The 19980-nt window shown below is 44.9% G+C and overlaps 1 protein-coding gene across 5 annotated transcripts in view; it reads right to left on the bottom strand.

Annotated features, from left to right (window-relative positions):
* The window catches only part of CACNA1E (calcium voltage-gated channel subunit alpha1 E), a 964825-nt gene that overhangs the window by 28779 nt on the left and 916066 nt on the right, over positions 1 to 19980 (bottom strand). For 3 of the 5 annotated variants that reach the window (XM_075320594.1, XM_075320596.1, XM_075320599.1), the window contains 2 exons: positions 15447 to 15552; positions 14213 to 14320 (listed from right to left, as the gene is read on the bottom strand). In XM_075320594.1, coding sequence (XP_075176709.1) covers positions 14213 to 14320; positions 15447 to 15552 — 214 coding nt within the window. Of the gene's footprint in view, positions 1 to 14212; positions 14321 to 15446; positions 15553 to 17530; positions 17628 to 19980 lie in introns of all 5 variants that reach the window. The other 2 variants (XM_075320595.1, XM_075320598.1) reach the window with 1 other exon arrangement.

Below are 19980 nucleotides of genomic sequence, written 5' to 3'. Positions count from 1 at the left end.
ACCTCAGCTAGTTTGCGGACTTTTCTCCTATCTGATGATTTTGTCCCTGGCTACACTACACCGCACCGCACCACACATTCTAGACACACACCACACATTCTAGACACACACCACACCACACATTCTAGACACACACCACACCACACATTCTAGACACACACCACACATTCTAGACACACACCACACATTCTAGACACCACACCACACATTCTAGATCCACACCACACCACACATTCTAGACACACACCACACCACACATTCTAGACACACACCACACATTCTAGACACACACCACACCACACATTCTAGACACACACCACACCACACATTCTAGACACACACCACACATTCTAGACACACACCACACCACACATTCTAGACACACACCACACCACACATTCTAGACACACACCACACATTCTAGACACACACCACACATTCTAGACACACACCACATTCTAGACACCACACCACACATTCTAGATCCACACCACACCACACATTCTAGACACACACCACACATTCTAGACACACACCACACCACACATTCTAGACACACACCACACCACACATTCTAGACACACACCACATTCTAGACACCACACCACACATTCTAGATCCACACCACACCACACATTCTAGACACACACCACACCACACATTCTAGACACACACCACATTCTAGACACCACACCACACATTCTAGATCCACACCACACCACACATTCTAGACACACACCACACCACACATTCTAGACACACACCACACCACACATTCTAGACACACACCACACATTCTAGACACACACCACACCACACATTCTAGACACACACCACACCACACATTCTAGACACACACCACACCACACATTCTAGATCCACACCACACCACACATTCTAGACACACACCACACATTCTAGACACACACCACACCACACATTCTAGACACACACCACACCACACATTCTAGACACACACCACATTCTAGACACCACACCACACATTCTAGATCCACACCACACCACACATTCTAGACACACACCACACCACACATTCTAGACACACACCACATTCTAGACACCACACCACACATTCTAGATCCACACCACACCACACATTCTAGACACACACCACACCACACATTCTAGACACACACCACACCACACATTCTAGACACACACCACACATTCTAGACACACACCACACCACACATTCTAGACACACACCACACCACACATTCTAGACACACACCACACCACACATTCTAGACACACACCACACATTCTAGACACACACCACACCACACATTCTAGACACACACCACACCACACATTCTAGACACACACACACACACACACCACACCACACATTCTAGACACACACACACACACCACACCACACATTCTAGACACACACCACACCACACATTCTAGACACACACCACACCACACATTCTAGACACACACCACACCACACATTCTAGACACACACCACACCACACATTCTAGATACACACCACACCACACATTCTAGATCCACACCACACATTCTAGATCCACACCACACCACACATTCTAGACACACACACCACACATTCTAGACACACACCACACCACACATTCTAGACACACACCACACCACACATTCTAGATCCACACCACACCACACATTCTAGACACACCACACCACACATTCTAGATCCACACCACACCACACATTCTAGACACACACCACACCACACATTTTAGACACACCACACCACACATTCTAGACACACACCACCCATTCTAGACACACACCACACCACACATTCTAGACACACACCACACATTCTAGACACACACCACACCACACATTCTAGACACACACCACACCACACATTCTAGACACACCACACCACACATTCTAGATCCACACCACACATTCTAGACACACACCACACCACACATTCTAGACACACCACACATTCTAGACACACACCACCCATTCTAGACACACACCACACATTCTAGACACACACCACACATTCTAGACACACACCACACCACACATTCTAGACACACCACACCACACATTCTAGACACACACCACACATTCTAGACACACACCACACCACACATTCTAGACACACACCACACCACACATTCTAGACACACACCACACCACACATTCTAGACACACACCACATTCTAGACACCACACCACACATTCTAGATCCACACCACACCACACATTCTAGACACACACCACACCACACATTCTAGACACACACCACACATTCTAGACACACACCACACCACACATTCTAGACACACACCACACCACACATTCTAGACACACACCACACCACACATTCTAGACACACACCACACCACACATTCTAGACACACATCACACCACACATTCTAGATCCACACCACACATTCTAGATCCACACCACACATTCTAGACACACACACCACACATTCTAGACACACACCACACATTCTAGACACACACCACACCACACATTCTAGATCCACACCACACCACACATTCTAGACACACACCACACATTCTAGACACACACCACACCACACATTCTAGACACACCACACCACACATTCTAGATCCACACCACACCACACATTCTAGACACACCACACCACACATTCTAGATCCACACCACACCACACATTCTAGACACACACCACACCACACATTCTAGACACACCACACCACACATTCTAGACACACACCACCCATTCTAGACACACACCACACCACACATTCTAGACACACACCACACATTCTAGACACACACCACACCACACATTCTAGACACACACCACACCACACATTCTAGACACACACCACACCACACATTCTAGACACACACCACACCACACATTCTAGACACACATCACACCACACATTCTAGACACACACCACACCACACATTCTAGACACACACCACCCATTCTAGACACACACCACACCACACATTCTAGATCCACACCACACATTCTAGATCCACACCACACCACACATTCTAGACACACACACCACACATTCTAGACACACACCACACCACACATTCTAGATCCACACCACACCACACATTCTAGACACACACCACACATTCTAGACACACACCATACCACACATTCTAGATACACACCACACATTCTAGATACACACCACACCACACATTGTAGACACACAACACACCACACATTCTAGACACACACCACACATTCTAGACACACACCACACCACACATTCTAGATACACACCACACCACACATTCTAGATACACACCACACATTCTAGATACACACCACACCACACATTGTAGACACAGCACACCACACATTCTAGAACCACACCACACATTCTAGACACACACCACACATTCTAGATCCACACCACACATTCTAGATCCACACCACACCACACATTCTAGACACACACCACACATTCTAGACACACACACCACACCACACATTCTAGACACACACCACAACACACATTCTAGACACACACCACACATTCTAGACACACACCACACATTCTAGACACACACCACACCACACATTCTAGACACCACACCACACATTCTAGACACACACCACACCACACATTCTAGACACACACCACACATTCTAGACACACACCACACATTCTAGACACACACCACATATTCTAGACACACACCACACCACACATTCTAGACACACACCACACCACACATTCTAGACACACACCACACCACACATTCTAGACACACATCACACCACACATTCTAGACACACACCACACCACACATTCTAGACACACACCACCCATTCTAGACACACACCACACCACACATTCTAGATCCACACCACACATTCTAGATCCACACCACACCACACATTCTAGACACACACCACACCACACATTCTAGACACACACCACACCACACATTCTAGACACACACCACACCACACATTCTAGATCCACACCACACATTCTAGATCCACACCACACCACACATTCTAGACACACACCACACATTCTAGACACACCACACCACACATTCTAGACACACACCACCCATTCTAGACAAACACCACACCACACATTCTAGATCCACACCACACATTCTAGATCCACACCCCACCACACATTCTAGACACACACCACACATTCTAGACACACACCACACATTCTAGACACACACCACACCACACATTCTAGACACACACCACACCACACATTCTAAACACCACCACACATTCTAGACACACACCACACCACACATTCTAGATCCACACCATACCACACATTCTAGACACACACACACACCACACCACACATTCTAGATCCACACCATACCACACATTCTAGATACACACCACACATTCTAGATACACACCACACATTGTAGACACACACAACACCACACATTCTAGACACACACCACACATTCTAGATACACACCACACCACACATTCTAGATACACACCACACATTCTAGATACACACCACACCACACATTGTAGACACACAACACACCACACATTCTAGACACACACCACACATTCTAGATACACACCACACCACACATTCTAGACACACACCACACATTGTAGACACACACAACACCACACATTCTAGACACACACCACACATTCTAGATACACACCACACCACACATTCTAGACACACACCACACATTCTAGATCCACACCACACATTCTAGATCCACACCACACATTCTAGATCCACACCACACATTCTAGACACACACCACACATTCTAGACACACACCACACATTCTAGATACACACCACACATTCTAGACACACACCACACATTCTAGACACACACCACAACACACATTCTAGACACACACCACACCACACATTCTAGACACACACCACACATTCTAGACACACACCACACCACACATTCTAGACACACACCACACCACACATTCTAGACACACATCACACATTCTAGACACACACACCACACATTCTAGACACACACCACACCACACATTCTAGACACACACCACACATTCTAGACACACACCACACATTCTAGACACACACCACACATTCTAGACACACACCACACCACACATTGTAGACACACAACACACCACACATTGTAGACACACAACACACCACACATTCTAGACACACACCACAACACACATTCTAGACACATACCACACATTCTAGACACACACCACACCACACATTCTAGACACACACCACACATTCTAGACACACACCACACCACACATTCTAGATCCACACCACACATTCTAGACACACACCACACATTCTAGACACACCACACCACACATTCTAGATCCACACCACACATTCTAGACACACACCACACTACACATTCTAGACACACCACACCACACATTCTAGACACACACCACACCACACATTCTAGACACACACCACACATTCTAGACACACACCACACATTCTAGACACACACCACACCACACATTCTAGACACACACCACACCACACATTCTAAACACCACCACACATTCTAGACACACACCACACCACACATTCTAGATCCACACCATACCACACATTCTAGACACACACACACACCACACCACACATTCTAGATCCACACCATACCACACATTCTAGATACACACCACACATTCTAGATACACACCACACATTGTAGACACACACAACACCACACATTCTAGACACACACCACACATTCTAGATACACACCACACATTCTAGATACACACCACACATTCTAGATACACACCACACCACACATTGTAGACACACAACACACCACACATTCTAGACACACACCACACATTCTAGATACACACCACACATTCTAGACACACACCACACATTGTAGACACACACAACACCACACATTCTAGACACACACCACACATTCTAGATACACACCACACCACACATTCTAGACACACACCACATATTCTAGATCCACACCACACATTCTAGATCCACACCACACATTCTAGATCCACACCACACATTCTAGACACACACCACACATTCTAGACACACACCACACATTCTAGATACACACCACACATTCTAGACACACACCACACATTCTAGACACACACCACAACACACATTCTAGACACACACCACACCACACATTCTAGACACACACCACACATTCTAGACACACACCACACCACACATTCTAGACACACACCACACCACACATTCTAGACACACATCACACATTCTAGACACACACACCACACATTCTAGACACACACCACACCACACATTCTAGACACACACCACACATTCTAGACACACACCACACATTCTAGACACACACCACACATTCTAGACACACACCACACCACACATTGTAGACACACAACACACCACACATTCTAGACACACACCACAACACACATTCTAGACACATACCACACATTCTAGACACACACCACACCACACATTCTAGACACACACCACACATTCTAGACACACACACACCACACCACACATTCTAGATCCACACCACACATTCTAGACACACACCACACATTCTAGACACACCACACCACACATTCTAGATCCACACCACACATTCTAGACACACACCACACTACACATTCTAGACACACCACACCACACATTCTAGACACACCACACCACACCACACATTCTAGACACACCACACCACACATTCTAGACACACACCACACCACACATTCTAGACACACACACCACACATTCTAGACACACACCACACATTCTAGACACACACCACACCACACATTCTAGACACACACCACACATTCTAGACACACACCACACCACACATTCTAGACATACACCACACCACACATTCTAGACACACACCACACCACACATTCTAGACACACACCACACCACACATTCTAGACACACACCACACCACACATTCTAGACACACATCACACCACACATTCTAGACACACACCACACCACACATTCTAGACACACACCACCCATTCTAGACACACACCACACCACACATTCTAGATCCACACCACACATTCTAGATCCACATCACACCACACATTCTAGACACACACCACACCACACATTCTAGACACACACCACACCACACATTCTAGATCCACACCACACATTTTAGACACACACCACACATTCTAGACACACACCACACCACACATTCTAGACACACCACACCACACATTCTAGATCCACCACACCACACATTCTAGACACACACCACCCATTCTAGACACACACCACACCACACATTCTAGATCCACACCACACATTCTAGATCCACACCCCACCACACATTCTAGACACACACCACACATTCTAGACACACACCACACATTCTAGACACACACCACACATTCTAGACACACACCACACCACACATTCTAGATCCACACACACACACACACCACACCACACATTCTAGATCCACACCATACCACACATTCTAGACACACACACACACACCACACCACACATTCTAGATCCACACCATACCACACATTCTAGATACACACCACACATTCTAGATACACACCACACATTGTAGACACACAACACACCACACATTCTAGACACACACCACACCACACATTCTAGATACACACCACACCACACATTGTAGACACACAACACACCACACATTCTAGAACCACACCACACATTCTAGACACACACCACACATTCTAGATCCACACCACACATTCTAGATCCACACCACACATTATAGACACACACCACACATTCTAGACACACACCACACATTCTAGACACACACACCACACCACACATTCTAGACACACACCACAACACACATTCTAGACACACACCACACCACACATTCTAGACACACATCACACATTCTAGACACACACACCACACATTCTAGACACACACCACACCACACATTCTAGACACACACCACACCACACATTCTAGACACACACCACACATTCTAGACACACACCACACATTCTAGACACACACCACACATTCTAGACACACACCACACATTCTAGACACACACCACAGCACACATTGTAGACACACAACACACCACACATTCTAGACACACACCACAACACACATTCTAGACACATACCACACATTCTAGACACACACCACACCACACATTCTAGACACACACCACACATTCTAGACACACACCACACCACACATTCTAGATCCACACCACACATTCTAGACACACACCACACATTCTAGACACACCACACCACACATTCTAGATCCACACCACACCACACATTCTAGACACACACCACACATTCTAGACACACCACACCACACATTCTAGACACACCACACCACACATTCTAGACACACACCACCCATTCTAGACACACACCACACCACACATTCTAGATCCACACCACACATTCTAGATCCACACTACACCACACATTCTAGATCCACACCACACCACACATTCTAGACACACACCACACATTCTAGACACACACCACACATTCTAGACACACACCACACCACACATGCTAGACACACACCACACCACACATTCTAGACACACACCACACATTCTAGACACACACCACACATTCTAGACACACACCCCACCACACATTCTAGACACACACACACCGCACCACACATTCTTGACACACACCGCACCACACATTCTAGATCCACACCATACCACACATTCTAGACACACACCACATTCTAGATCCACACCATACCACACATTCTAGATACACACCACACATTCTAGATACACACCACACCACACATTGTAGACACACAACATACCACACATTCTAGACACACACCACACCACACATTCTAGATACACACCACACATTGTAGACACACAACACACCACACATTCTAGATGCACACCACACATTCTAGACACACACCACACATTCTAGATCCACACCACACATTTTAGATCCACACCACACCACACATTCTAGACACACACCACACATTCTAGACACACACCACACATTCTAGATACACACCACACATTCTAGACACACACACCACACCACACATTCTAGACACACACCACAACACACATTTTAGACACACACCACACATTCTAGACACACACCACACATTCTAGACACACACCACACCACACATTCTAGACACACATCACACATTCTAGACACACACCACACCACACATTCTAGACACACACCACACATTCTAGACACACACCACACATTCTAGACACACACCACACATTCTAGACACACACCACACATTGTAGACACACACCACACATTCTAGACACACACCACACCACACATTGTAGACACACAACACACCACACATTCTAGACACACACCACAACACACATTCTAGACACATACCACACATTCTAGACACACCACACCACACATTCTAGACACACACCACACATTCTAGACACACACCACACCACACATTCTAGACACACACCACACCACACATTCTAGACACACATCACACAGTCTAGACACACACCACACCACACCACACATTCTAGACACACACCACACATTCTAGACACACACCACACCACACATTCTAGACACACACCACACATTCTAGACACACACCACACCACACATTCTAGACACACACCACACCACACATTCTAGACACACACCACACATTCTAGACACACACCCCACCACACATTCTAGACACACACACACCACACCACACATTCTTGACACACACCGCACCACACATTCTAGACACACACCGCACCACACATTCTAGATCCACACCATACCACACATTCTAGACACACACACACCACACCACACATTCTAGATCCACACCATACCACACATTCTAGATACACACCACACATTGTAGACACACAACACACCACACATTCTAGACACACACCACACCACACATTCTAGATACACACCACACATTCTAGATACACACCACACCACACCTTGTAGACACACAACACACCACACATTCTAGACACACACCACACCACACATTCTAGATACACACCACACATTCTAGACACACACCACACCACACATTCTAGACACACACCACACATTCTAGACACACACCACACCACACATTCTAGACACACACCACACCACACATTCTAGATACACAACACACCACACTCTAGAGGACTTCCCACCCATTCTATTTCCTCATCAGCCCTTCCCATGACCCGTCACATGATCGTGATGTCACCAAAGGTCCTTAAACAGTCTCCACATTGGGAGCTACTCTGGTAATGCTATTATCAGTGTTCCTTCTGCTTTAGATGCTGGGTGCCCCCAAGGGAGGGAGGCCATGAGCAACTGTCCAGTTTGTCACTCTCTAACGCCAACTCTGCTGACTGTCCTCCTTACACCACTGAGCAGCAGCTGCCCAGCCTAGGACCCCTGCGTAAGTCCAGATCCCTCTACAGAGGTTAAAGGGGGAAGGCCAGGGCAATGCCTGGGTTCTGGAAAATGCAGCAGCTAGTGCAAAGCCCGTTCATTGTAGACATTTTGGAGCTGCCAGGTGACCATGAACAGTGCTACTCAGACACAAACTTCCTAATTCAGGAAAATTCCATGCACATTAGCAGCAACAGACTGACTTTGACCCTATTTTTGTATTGAAGCATCTAATGAGCATGTGAAAAGTTCATTGTGAAGGAAGGGGGAGCAGGGTCAGCTGTAACATTGCCTATTGTGTTATCAGTTGTTTATAGGGGCGTTACTTGTGATTATAATCCTGCCTGTGAAGATAAAGAAGTCTCTGAAATGTCTTCTATGAAATACATGAATTTTGTGTTTCAAGTATCTTGAGGGAAAAATACAAAAATTGCAACACTTCTATTTTTATTTTTAAATACCTTTTGTGATAGGAAACAATTAGGCAAACAAATACTTTTAGCAGAGAAACCTGATTTAAACAATACATAACTTTTTGATTATACGTTCCCATTGAAGAGAATGTGTCATCGTAAAAATTAAATTTACGTTAAAAATATTTTTTTTTCATATTTTCTATTTTCAGCTCTCCATGGCCCTGATTCATCATTTGCATTTTTTTAGTTCACTATCCTGGTTTATCTCGTGGTATTAGTTTACTTTTTGGTGCCAAATTCATCAAACTGGTACACACAAAGTATGAATTTGGTGCAAAGTAAATAATGAGCTTTTCCTCTCTTGAACCTGTCTCGATATGTTCTTGCCATGAAAGGTCGCAAAAACTGTACCAAAATTTTGACATCTTGAAAAATACACCAGGGTAAAGGGGCCTGGAGTAAAGTTGCGCCAAATCTTGCAACTTTTTAAAAAGTCGCAATTAATGAGTCAGGCTAAAACATCTGGACTCAATGTGAATTATGTTACTTCTTTATTTTTACTGCACAACATATAATGAAAACAAAATAAAACCAAATTGTGTTGTTAGTTTTTTTTACCATTTTAATGAAAAAGGAATTTTTAACCCATTTTTCATTATTTAGTAAACTGAATGGCATTCTTCAGAACTAAGCCAGCAAAATAAAACAACAAAAAAAACGTAGGCAAAATAGCGAAGTGAAAACCTGACAGGTTTTACCCATCATGAGATGTTTCTTGTGTGTGCCACACAAGAAACATCTATGATAGGTAAAACCAGTGAGTTTTTCACTTCTCTATTTTGCCTGAGGGTTTCTTTTGCCGGCTGAGTTGTAGTAATGAGATGTCTTTTTATAGCCCATCAGTGGAACCTACGGATATTATTTTTCACTAAGTAGCAGGACTGCTTTCTAATAACTGATGGATTTGGGCTGGTGTCAGGACTTTCCATGGTTTTTGCACCTCTCATTCTTCACATGTTCAATACTTTTTACCTGTGTAATTTCTCATTGTTACATATGACTAAATTTATGGACATCTATGTTTTGATTTCTTTGCCTTGTGTGGATTGGATGGGTTGTTACTGACATCTGTGAGAAATTCAAGTAAATAGCAGCTTTAATAATATATTTCTATAGAAGATTAGTGACATGTTCAATACTTATTTCCTCCGCTATATATGTTAGTCTTTTAGAAGCCATTTACGGATTTTATTGGAGTGATGAATAGAAAGACGAGAACATCTGCCCCTAAATCATCAGAATCATTTCCCTGCAGAATGTAAGTGTGAATGATCGCGTTGGTCTCACTGTATACACTTTATATATTCTGTATGAACTTTATATACTTTATAGGAGGACTGCTCCTTTAAAACCTGAGGCTTGAAATACTTGGGTAAATTGGGACATCAGTGCTATCGGATTCGTGGCTTGTTCCACCAGAAGCTCAATGTCTTTTGTTCACAAATTGGTACTTTATTTCCTATTCAAAGCCGGGTTCTACATAAATTAGATTCCTTTATGAATTGTTATTTTAATGACTTATTACAAAAGCGACATTCTGGCATGAGCAGCAAACTTCTCCGGTTCTGTGCTTCCTAAGTGATTTTTCACATATCTTGCTGTCAGTCTGACACAGCGGGCAACAAGTGGAGGTGCAGAGAGCCTCGACTAATTTCACGCTGAATTATAACACGCTGGGCTTCAAATCACAGCGCATAGAATTAAGCCTGGCCGCGGAAGCTGATAACGCTTACAATTCCATCAACAATAAAGAGGATTTTACCGTAATGTCAAATATATGTTCATCTTCTTTATGGCTAGGACGAGTAGGAGAGGCTTCTTACTTGCTCCTTAATGTGGTGTCTAGGTGTTTCTTAATGCCTTTTTTTAATATCAAAGCAGTTCCTTGTGCATTAAGCGGTTGGAGGGTATTTGCCAATTTTTTTCCATAGCCGCACTGTCTCTTAATGGCCATGTCCGTCTACACCTCTTCCATGCCACCTCCATGACCCTTTTCTACCTATTGAATGTTGATTGGATATTGGGGCTTAATTATTGTCACACCGGGGACTAGGCAAAGACTATATGGGGACTCCTAAGCTGGCCTTCAGACAAAGTAAACCCTGAGTTGACCCTCAACCCACAGGTACTCTTGATAGTAGTGAGGTCTGAGCCACCAGCATCTCCCTGTCTCCTGTCCAGGCCCTGGTGTAACTCCTTCCACACCCACCACCCAAGGGACGAACCGGAACAGTAGTCACAACCCTATAATGGACACACACAACAAGGAGGTCAATGCAACTAAAGCACACCACTACCAAACACACAAGGCGAGGCACAAACAGTACAGAAAAGGTAAATAAAGAAAGGGAGAAAGTTACAAATGACCGGGTAACTATCAAACAAAGATGATGACCAGCGATGCTCATCGGACCGGACGGCCCCGCAGATGACTACAATAAAAGGGATTTTTTATGTTATGCAGATCAGCTTGGGCTCTTATATACAGTATTAGAAGGTGGCCGGATTCTAACGTATCGGGTAGTCTAGAATGTGTATGTAGGTTAGCAGATTGAATAATAATATAACCAGTAAGTCTTGAATAATGATGGTTCATTTTTTGTTCGTTGGTCTCCTGCTGTGCAGCACGCATCGGCATGTTTGACAGTGGGAGACCAACGATCTGAATGGGCAGGGAGCCGGGGTAAGTTACTAACCATGGTACACATCGGGTAACTATGGAAAGCGGTTTCCATTGTTACCCGATGTGTACGCTGGTTAACAGCGTACGCCGGCTCCGGCACACGTGTGCCGAGAGCCGGGGTAAGCTAGTAACGATGTTACACATTGGGTAACTCACTGGTGGTGTCCGCAGCTTATAGGGGAAAAACCTGGTGACAGGTTCTCTTTAAAAAGTTTGTCAGTGACTAATATGAAATCAGCGGTTGTCTGACACCCTGCACCCCACCAATGAGCTAACATTTGCTAAGTCAGTGGCTGGACATAAACAATGTAGGGAGGGGAACATCACGGGTCTGTACATTGGGTAGTGACCACTGCTGAGTCTGCGGCTATTCTCCCATTCTGTGCAGTACATGGCAGAGGCCATTAAACATTGGAGCTGTGGAGTTCAGCCCCCGTATACTGCTTACCAATGCAGATATTAGCTGATCGGTGGGAATGCCAGGTGTCAAACCCCATTGATCTTGTACTGATGACTTCTACTTTAGATAAGTCATCAATATTAGTTTCTGTACAACCCATTTATGTAGGTTTCATGTCTATATACATTATGTTAAAAAAAAAAGTTAAAACTCTCACATCTTGGCATGGGTACAAGTAGATCCAACATCTTCTGAGATAGATTTGGCCAGATTGCCAGGATTTCCTTCTGCAACTCCGAGTCCAGTTGCTGTCTATCAGCTCCACCTGGAAGAAAATGCCAATGATTGATAGCACACATCATGCCAACTTGGGCTCGGCCTGGATCTCAGTGTCCTCCTTTAAGAGGCTGTATATGTTATGCGGTGTTTCCTTTGCAAACCTTGTATCTAAACCAATACAGTTATTAAAGGGAACCTGTCACCAGATTTTGGCCTTCAAAACTAAAACTTGCACCTTAAGCAGCGCCTGTGCTGCATTCTATAATCCTCTCCGGTATGATGTGCGTCCTAATCTGCACCTCCTGTCCCTCCTTTCGCCATCCTCCAGAGCTGAGTGACGTGGATGACGCCTCGGGCACCATCCTGGTAGGTGGGCAAATTCTTGTGCCAATGCAGACACATTCCCGACTCGCGAAGGTGCACTTTGCTCTGCCTATTCCAGGCAGAACCGAAAACATAGGTGCACCTGTGCAAACCGGCAAGTTCTCTGCGCAGGTGCTAGATTTTGCCCAGCGAAGTGCAAGTCGCAGGTGACGCCATCAACATCCCCGGGCAAAATGTTGCACCTGCACAGAAAACGTGCCAGTTTGCACAGGCGCACCCATGTTTTCGGCTCTGTCCGCAATAGGGTAGAGTGAAGTGCACCTGCACGAGCCGGGAATGTGTCTGCGCAGGCGCCTGCCTACGTGAATGGTGCCGGAGGCGTCATCTACACCAATCAGCATGTGAGGACGGCGAAAGGAGGGACAGGAGGCGCAGATTAGGACGCCCATCGGACCAGACCGTACAATTTACATACATGGTGGAGATTTTATAAAGGTATTTGTGGGGTCTACGGGGGGGTCAGGGGGTAACGTGGGCCTTTATGGAATGCAGCACAGACGCTGCTTAAGGTGCTAGTTTAAGTTTAGAAGGACAAAATCTGTGGACAGGTTCCTTTTAAGTCTAAACATGGATGAGCTTTATCTAAACCTTGAATAGACTATTAATCCGATTTTCCAAAAATTGCACCTAGGTGTCTCACGTAAAATAAAAACTAAGCAACTTTAAAATAGTTTTGATTCAAAATATTCTGCATTTCATGTCTGCAGATGTCATATATACTAATCTATAGTCACGTGTACAGTCTCAGGATCACAGTAACTCTAACATTCACTTTTTAGTCACCTTACCTTTGGCTATTTTTACATCCAGTGCCGTCCGGATTAGAGCCATGAGCGTGGATGTGAAGTGCACCGTCATATCCTCTGTTACCGGCATATTCATCAGGACCAATCTCTGTACAAAAACACCGGGCGCCCAAGATATGGGATATCGACAAGGGGACCCAAAGCAGACAAGCACACATAGGCACAAAATCACTACACCATACACAAAACAAGGATGAAGACATCACTCTCCAAACTTCCCTCCGTATCCCCAGCTCCACCCTACACCTGTGTAACTAAGAAGGGTCAAATAACAGGAGGAGCATGCAAAGTCTAACCTGTCCGTAAGTCATAACCCGAATAGTAGAAGGCACACGGTGTCAGTATTGCTGGACCGCACAAAGACAAGGCAAAGGATTAACTGTCCAGAACCAGCAATTCAAAAGATCATTTCCATATCACACAATTATGGGCTTGAAAACATGAAGTCTACGAAGTCTACGACTTATAAGACTTTATTAAAATAGTTATTAAAGAAACAGCTATCATAATATAAAAATAATGGGGGCAATTTTTAAAATATGCTTTTAACCATCCATGTTTTTGAGTATATAAAGTGGTTAGATACCAAGAGGTGTTTTGTGGAATATAGACATGGCCTTGGCTTTGGTGGATCACAGTTGGATTAAGCTGTCTCCTTGATTTTAACTTTATGATACAGGATGGCATGGTTTGGATTGGAGGTCTCCAACAACTTTGGAAAACAACATCTGAAATATTAGGTTTTTCACAACCACCAGGCAAGAGAGTGGGCTCATTGTTTTGGAACAAGTGGAGAATCATCTCTTGGAGACCACTGATTCCAAGCACATTACGCCACAGGTTTCGGTCAATTTTTTTTTTATTACTATATATTTTCATATTGGTTGTATTTCTACTGTTTTTGAAACACAGCTCTAAACCCTCATATAGATTTGAAGAGGACCTTGTTATGACCATAAGTGGTTTTGTTTTCCAGGTTGCAATTGGACTTGAATACCAGGTTATTGAAATGTTGAAATATTGATATTGCCTCCCGAAAAGGAAGAGTTTTCACAGTTAAGTATATGAAAATTTTCCGGTATGCACTCAGATGTTGTATTTGCAGCCCGGGAGTGCTGCTCTTTGCCGTTGGGGAATGTAGCGCCCCTGAGGCTCTGGTCGCTACAGGGTACTGCAACTGAGTTAAGGAGCAGTATCTATTTGGGGTGACAGGTGGTTTGCCGGTGCTCACACCAGACACATTTCACATGCAGTTAGATGCCTTTCCCGCAGTGGGGAGTGGACTGGGGTGGGCAGGGAGAGTCAGCCATCCAGTAGTATGGGACTTCCCGTTCACCAGGACAACCACTGGGGGGCGGGTGCCACATGGGGTATAAGAGGAGATTACCATGACACATAGTGAGCTTTGCTGGAGGGGAGTCCCCTGAGACCAGACTGGGTGCAGGAGAGAACCAGTGCTGGTGGGACACACAGCTTATCTTGCCGTTGTGGAGCCTGGGGCCTGTGAGCTGGAGCTCAGCCCAGGTTCCTTCTGCCAGTTGCTTGATAGCGAGGACAAACAGGACATTTACACTGACACCGGTAACCGCCTGGAACTTACACCGGATAACCAGAGACTTACCAGCAGTAAACCAGGACACTACATCCGATCATGCTGTTGGTACCCTCAGTGCGAGCCAATCAAACACTAGAAGCGGCTTGCACTGGGCTGAGCACTGAGCGTACCCGAGCACCGAGCGTACCTGAGCACAGTGATGCTCGCATGAGTGTTGTGCATATGTAAAGCACCTGAACTCCGAACCCAAACTCTATTTTTTAATAAAAGTCTGAACACCGAACCAGGAGTACGATCATCTTGAATTAGGGACTTTGCGCACGTGTCATATTCCTGAACTTTTGACCAGTGGCCAGAAAGGACCCTTGCTACTAATATAAGGGATGCTCGGACTGAAACTTTGAGTGAAAAGCAAGGAAGACATGAGGAAAATGACTATAATCCGGAGGCGTTTCATCCGACACCTTGTCTTACAGAGCCGTATTCTTAGATGTAATAGGGTGACTTCTACCTTATAAGCCACTTTATTGGGACATCTCTTTCCAAGGCCTAATGGTGGTGACATGAGCGTCAGCATGTCATACATCTCAGTATAATGGATACGGCCACTGGTTATGGACAGGAGGAGCCAGAGAAGGAGGAAGGGAGTGAAGTGCGAACAATGGAGCAAGCAATGAAGGGACAAAGAAAAGCGTGGCATATCCAGGAAAGCAAAAACCAAACCAACAAGAAAAGAAAAACAAACATACATAAAAAAACATAGAAAACAGAAAAGAAAGAGGGAAACAGAAGAGAAGACGGAGGGGTTATTAAACGCCTTCACCCCAGGAGCAGATTCAGGCGGGGTTGAACCGCACTCATGCCCTTAATTCGACTGTTTCTACCCACACCCAATTCGTCTCTTCTGTTTGTTTTTGTGTTTTTTTAAAGGAATTACTACTTTTCTATTGCAATGATGTTGCAAGCATGGCAGATACTCGTCTCCAGGCTCAGCTTATCTCCACAATGTCTACAGCCAGCTCCTGAGAATATTGGGGGAGCCGTGTATGCTGTCTGGGTATCAGTAGACTTGACCAGAGGCTGCAGCTGTGATAATTAGATGGTAAAGTCAGGAACCCGCAAATGCTTCCTCCTGGCTGCGTGATGTGGCTCCTGGCATGCACCAGTGCAAAGCGTGCTCCGGAATGCATTCAGAAAAGCTGTCATGCGTTCTTCCTGAAAGTTCCTTCTGCTCATGCTAAGTTGCAGATTTCAGAGTCAACCAGCTGCCTCCCAAAACCAGTAACCCTGGACCTCTGGGTTGTGTGAATATTTGAGATTCACAGACCCCTTTTGACTTTTGTAATTTTCATATAATTATATCCAAACTACACTGTTGCCTAAACCTTGTCTGTTCTTAAATGGAATCTGTCAGCAGGTCTTGGCTACTTCATCTGAGAGCAGCATGTTGTAGGCATAGAGATTCTGAACCTAGCCATGTTTAACTTAGATTACTGTGTGCGGCAATTCTGACTTTATCTCAGAATTGAGTGTAGCAGAGTTGAGAGCTGTCCCCGCCCACATCTGGCTCTCAATAGAGATTGTGCATTGACTGAGGTGTCACTCACAGCAGGTGCTGGGCTGCCTTGCAGGAGGCACAGGGTCACACCAATGTTAATCACAGAGCAATAAAGCCTTTAGTTTAGGTAAACAATATTCAATAACTGTAGAAAAAGACATGAACTGTACATCCAAAATCATACTTTGATCTAATGTTGCTAGGCAAAAATGTATATACCTAAAGATAGGTTCTTGGTTTAACATTCTGATCAGACTGTATGAAGCCACTTCCGTGTCATGGGTAACCTCTGAGTGGGTTCCTAACTTATTTGAAGCCTTAAAGGTGCATCGCCACGGGCCAATCACCGCCGCACTGTCAGTGCATCAGCAGGGCAGGTGACCTGGTGCCTCACAACACCATGGTGGAAGGCTGAGCTCCCATGGCTCCAGGCCCACCAACCCATCGACACAGACACCACAGCAATGGCCGCCACACAGCACCTGCACCTTCCACAAGCTCCCAATATGTGAACTGAAAACAAAAGGGCAGAACTCCTCCTTGCAGTCTCCTGCTAATTAAAACTGCCAAATGGGAGGAGTGCTGGTTCATATAGGTAGGTAAACAATAGCTGGCACACAGATAAGAGAAGCACAGTTGTCTTATCTTTTTCAACCCTTGCAGCATACTGTGTTGTGAATACATTTGAATTAGATTCCAGTTTGGGGCTCCCTCTTGTGGTCAGTGCTGGTAGTGCAGTTGACTTGCTGAATGGGAACCAGCCAGCTGAGGAGGATTGGCAATCTGGCCATTCGGATTGGGCCTATATAACTGAGTAGTTTCCTCCTGTTCCTTGCCAGTGCTCAATGTATCTCCTGTGTGCTAAGGATATTCTGAAACAAGCCCTTTTCTCTGTGTCTACCAGAACTCGTCTCAGATGAGTTGTTTTTTGTACTTCTGCTTATGGTTTTCACTTTTTTGTTATTTTGCCTGTGTGGAGTTCTTAGTGGAGTTGAATCATTCCCCGCTGGAAACTTCTGTGTTCCTTGCTCCATGTTCTGCTATGTATTGTGTTTTGTCGTGTTTGGTACTAAATTCAGTCCCATTCTCTATATTAGTGTTTTTCTTGGATCCCAGTAACACCAGAGTACTGATATAGTGGGGGAGAGTGTGTGTGGGCTCAGTATTTTTCCATATCAGGCATGCTGGTATTTACTAGGGTTTTTACGGCTGCAGTCAGTGCTCTTTCCTATCCTTTCCTATGCAGATAGTTTGGGCCTCATCTTTGCTGAATCTATTCTCTGGCTACGTATTGTGTTTTCCTATATCAGCGTAGTTTTTACATGTGGGGGGCTATCTATATCTTTGGGGACTGCTCCGAGGCAGATTACCTTTTCTAATATTTCTCCCTGTAAGAATATTTA

This window comes from Anomaloglossus baeobatrachus, chromosome 8, assembly GCF_048569485.1.
Source record: "Anomaloglossus baeobatrachus isolate aAnoBae1 chromosome 8, aAnoBae1.hap1, whole genome shotgun sequence".
Taxonomy (NCBI): Eukaryota; Metazoa; Chordata; class Amphibia; order Anura; family Aromobatidae; genus Anomaloglossus; species Anomaloglossus baeobatrachus.
The sequence above is the reverse complement of the archived record's forward strand: the minus strand, read 5'-3'. Positions and strand labels throughout refer to the sequence as shown.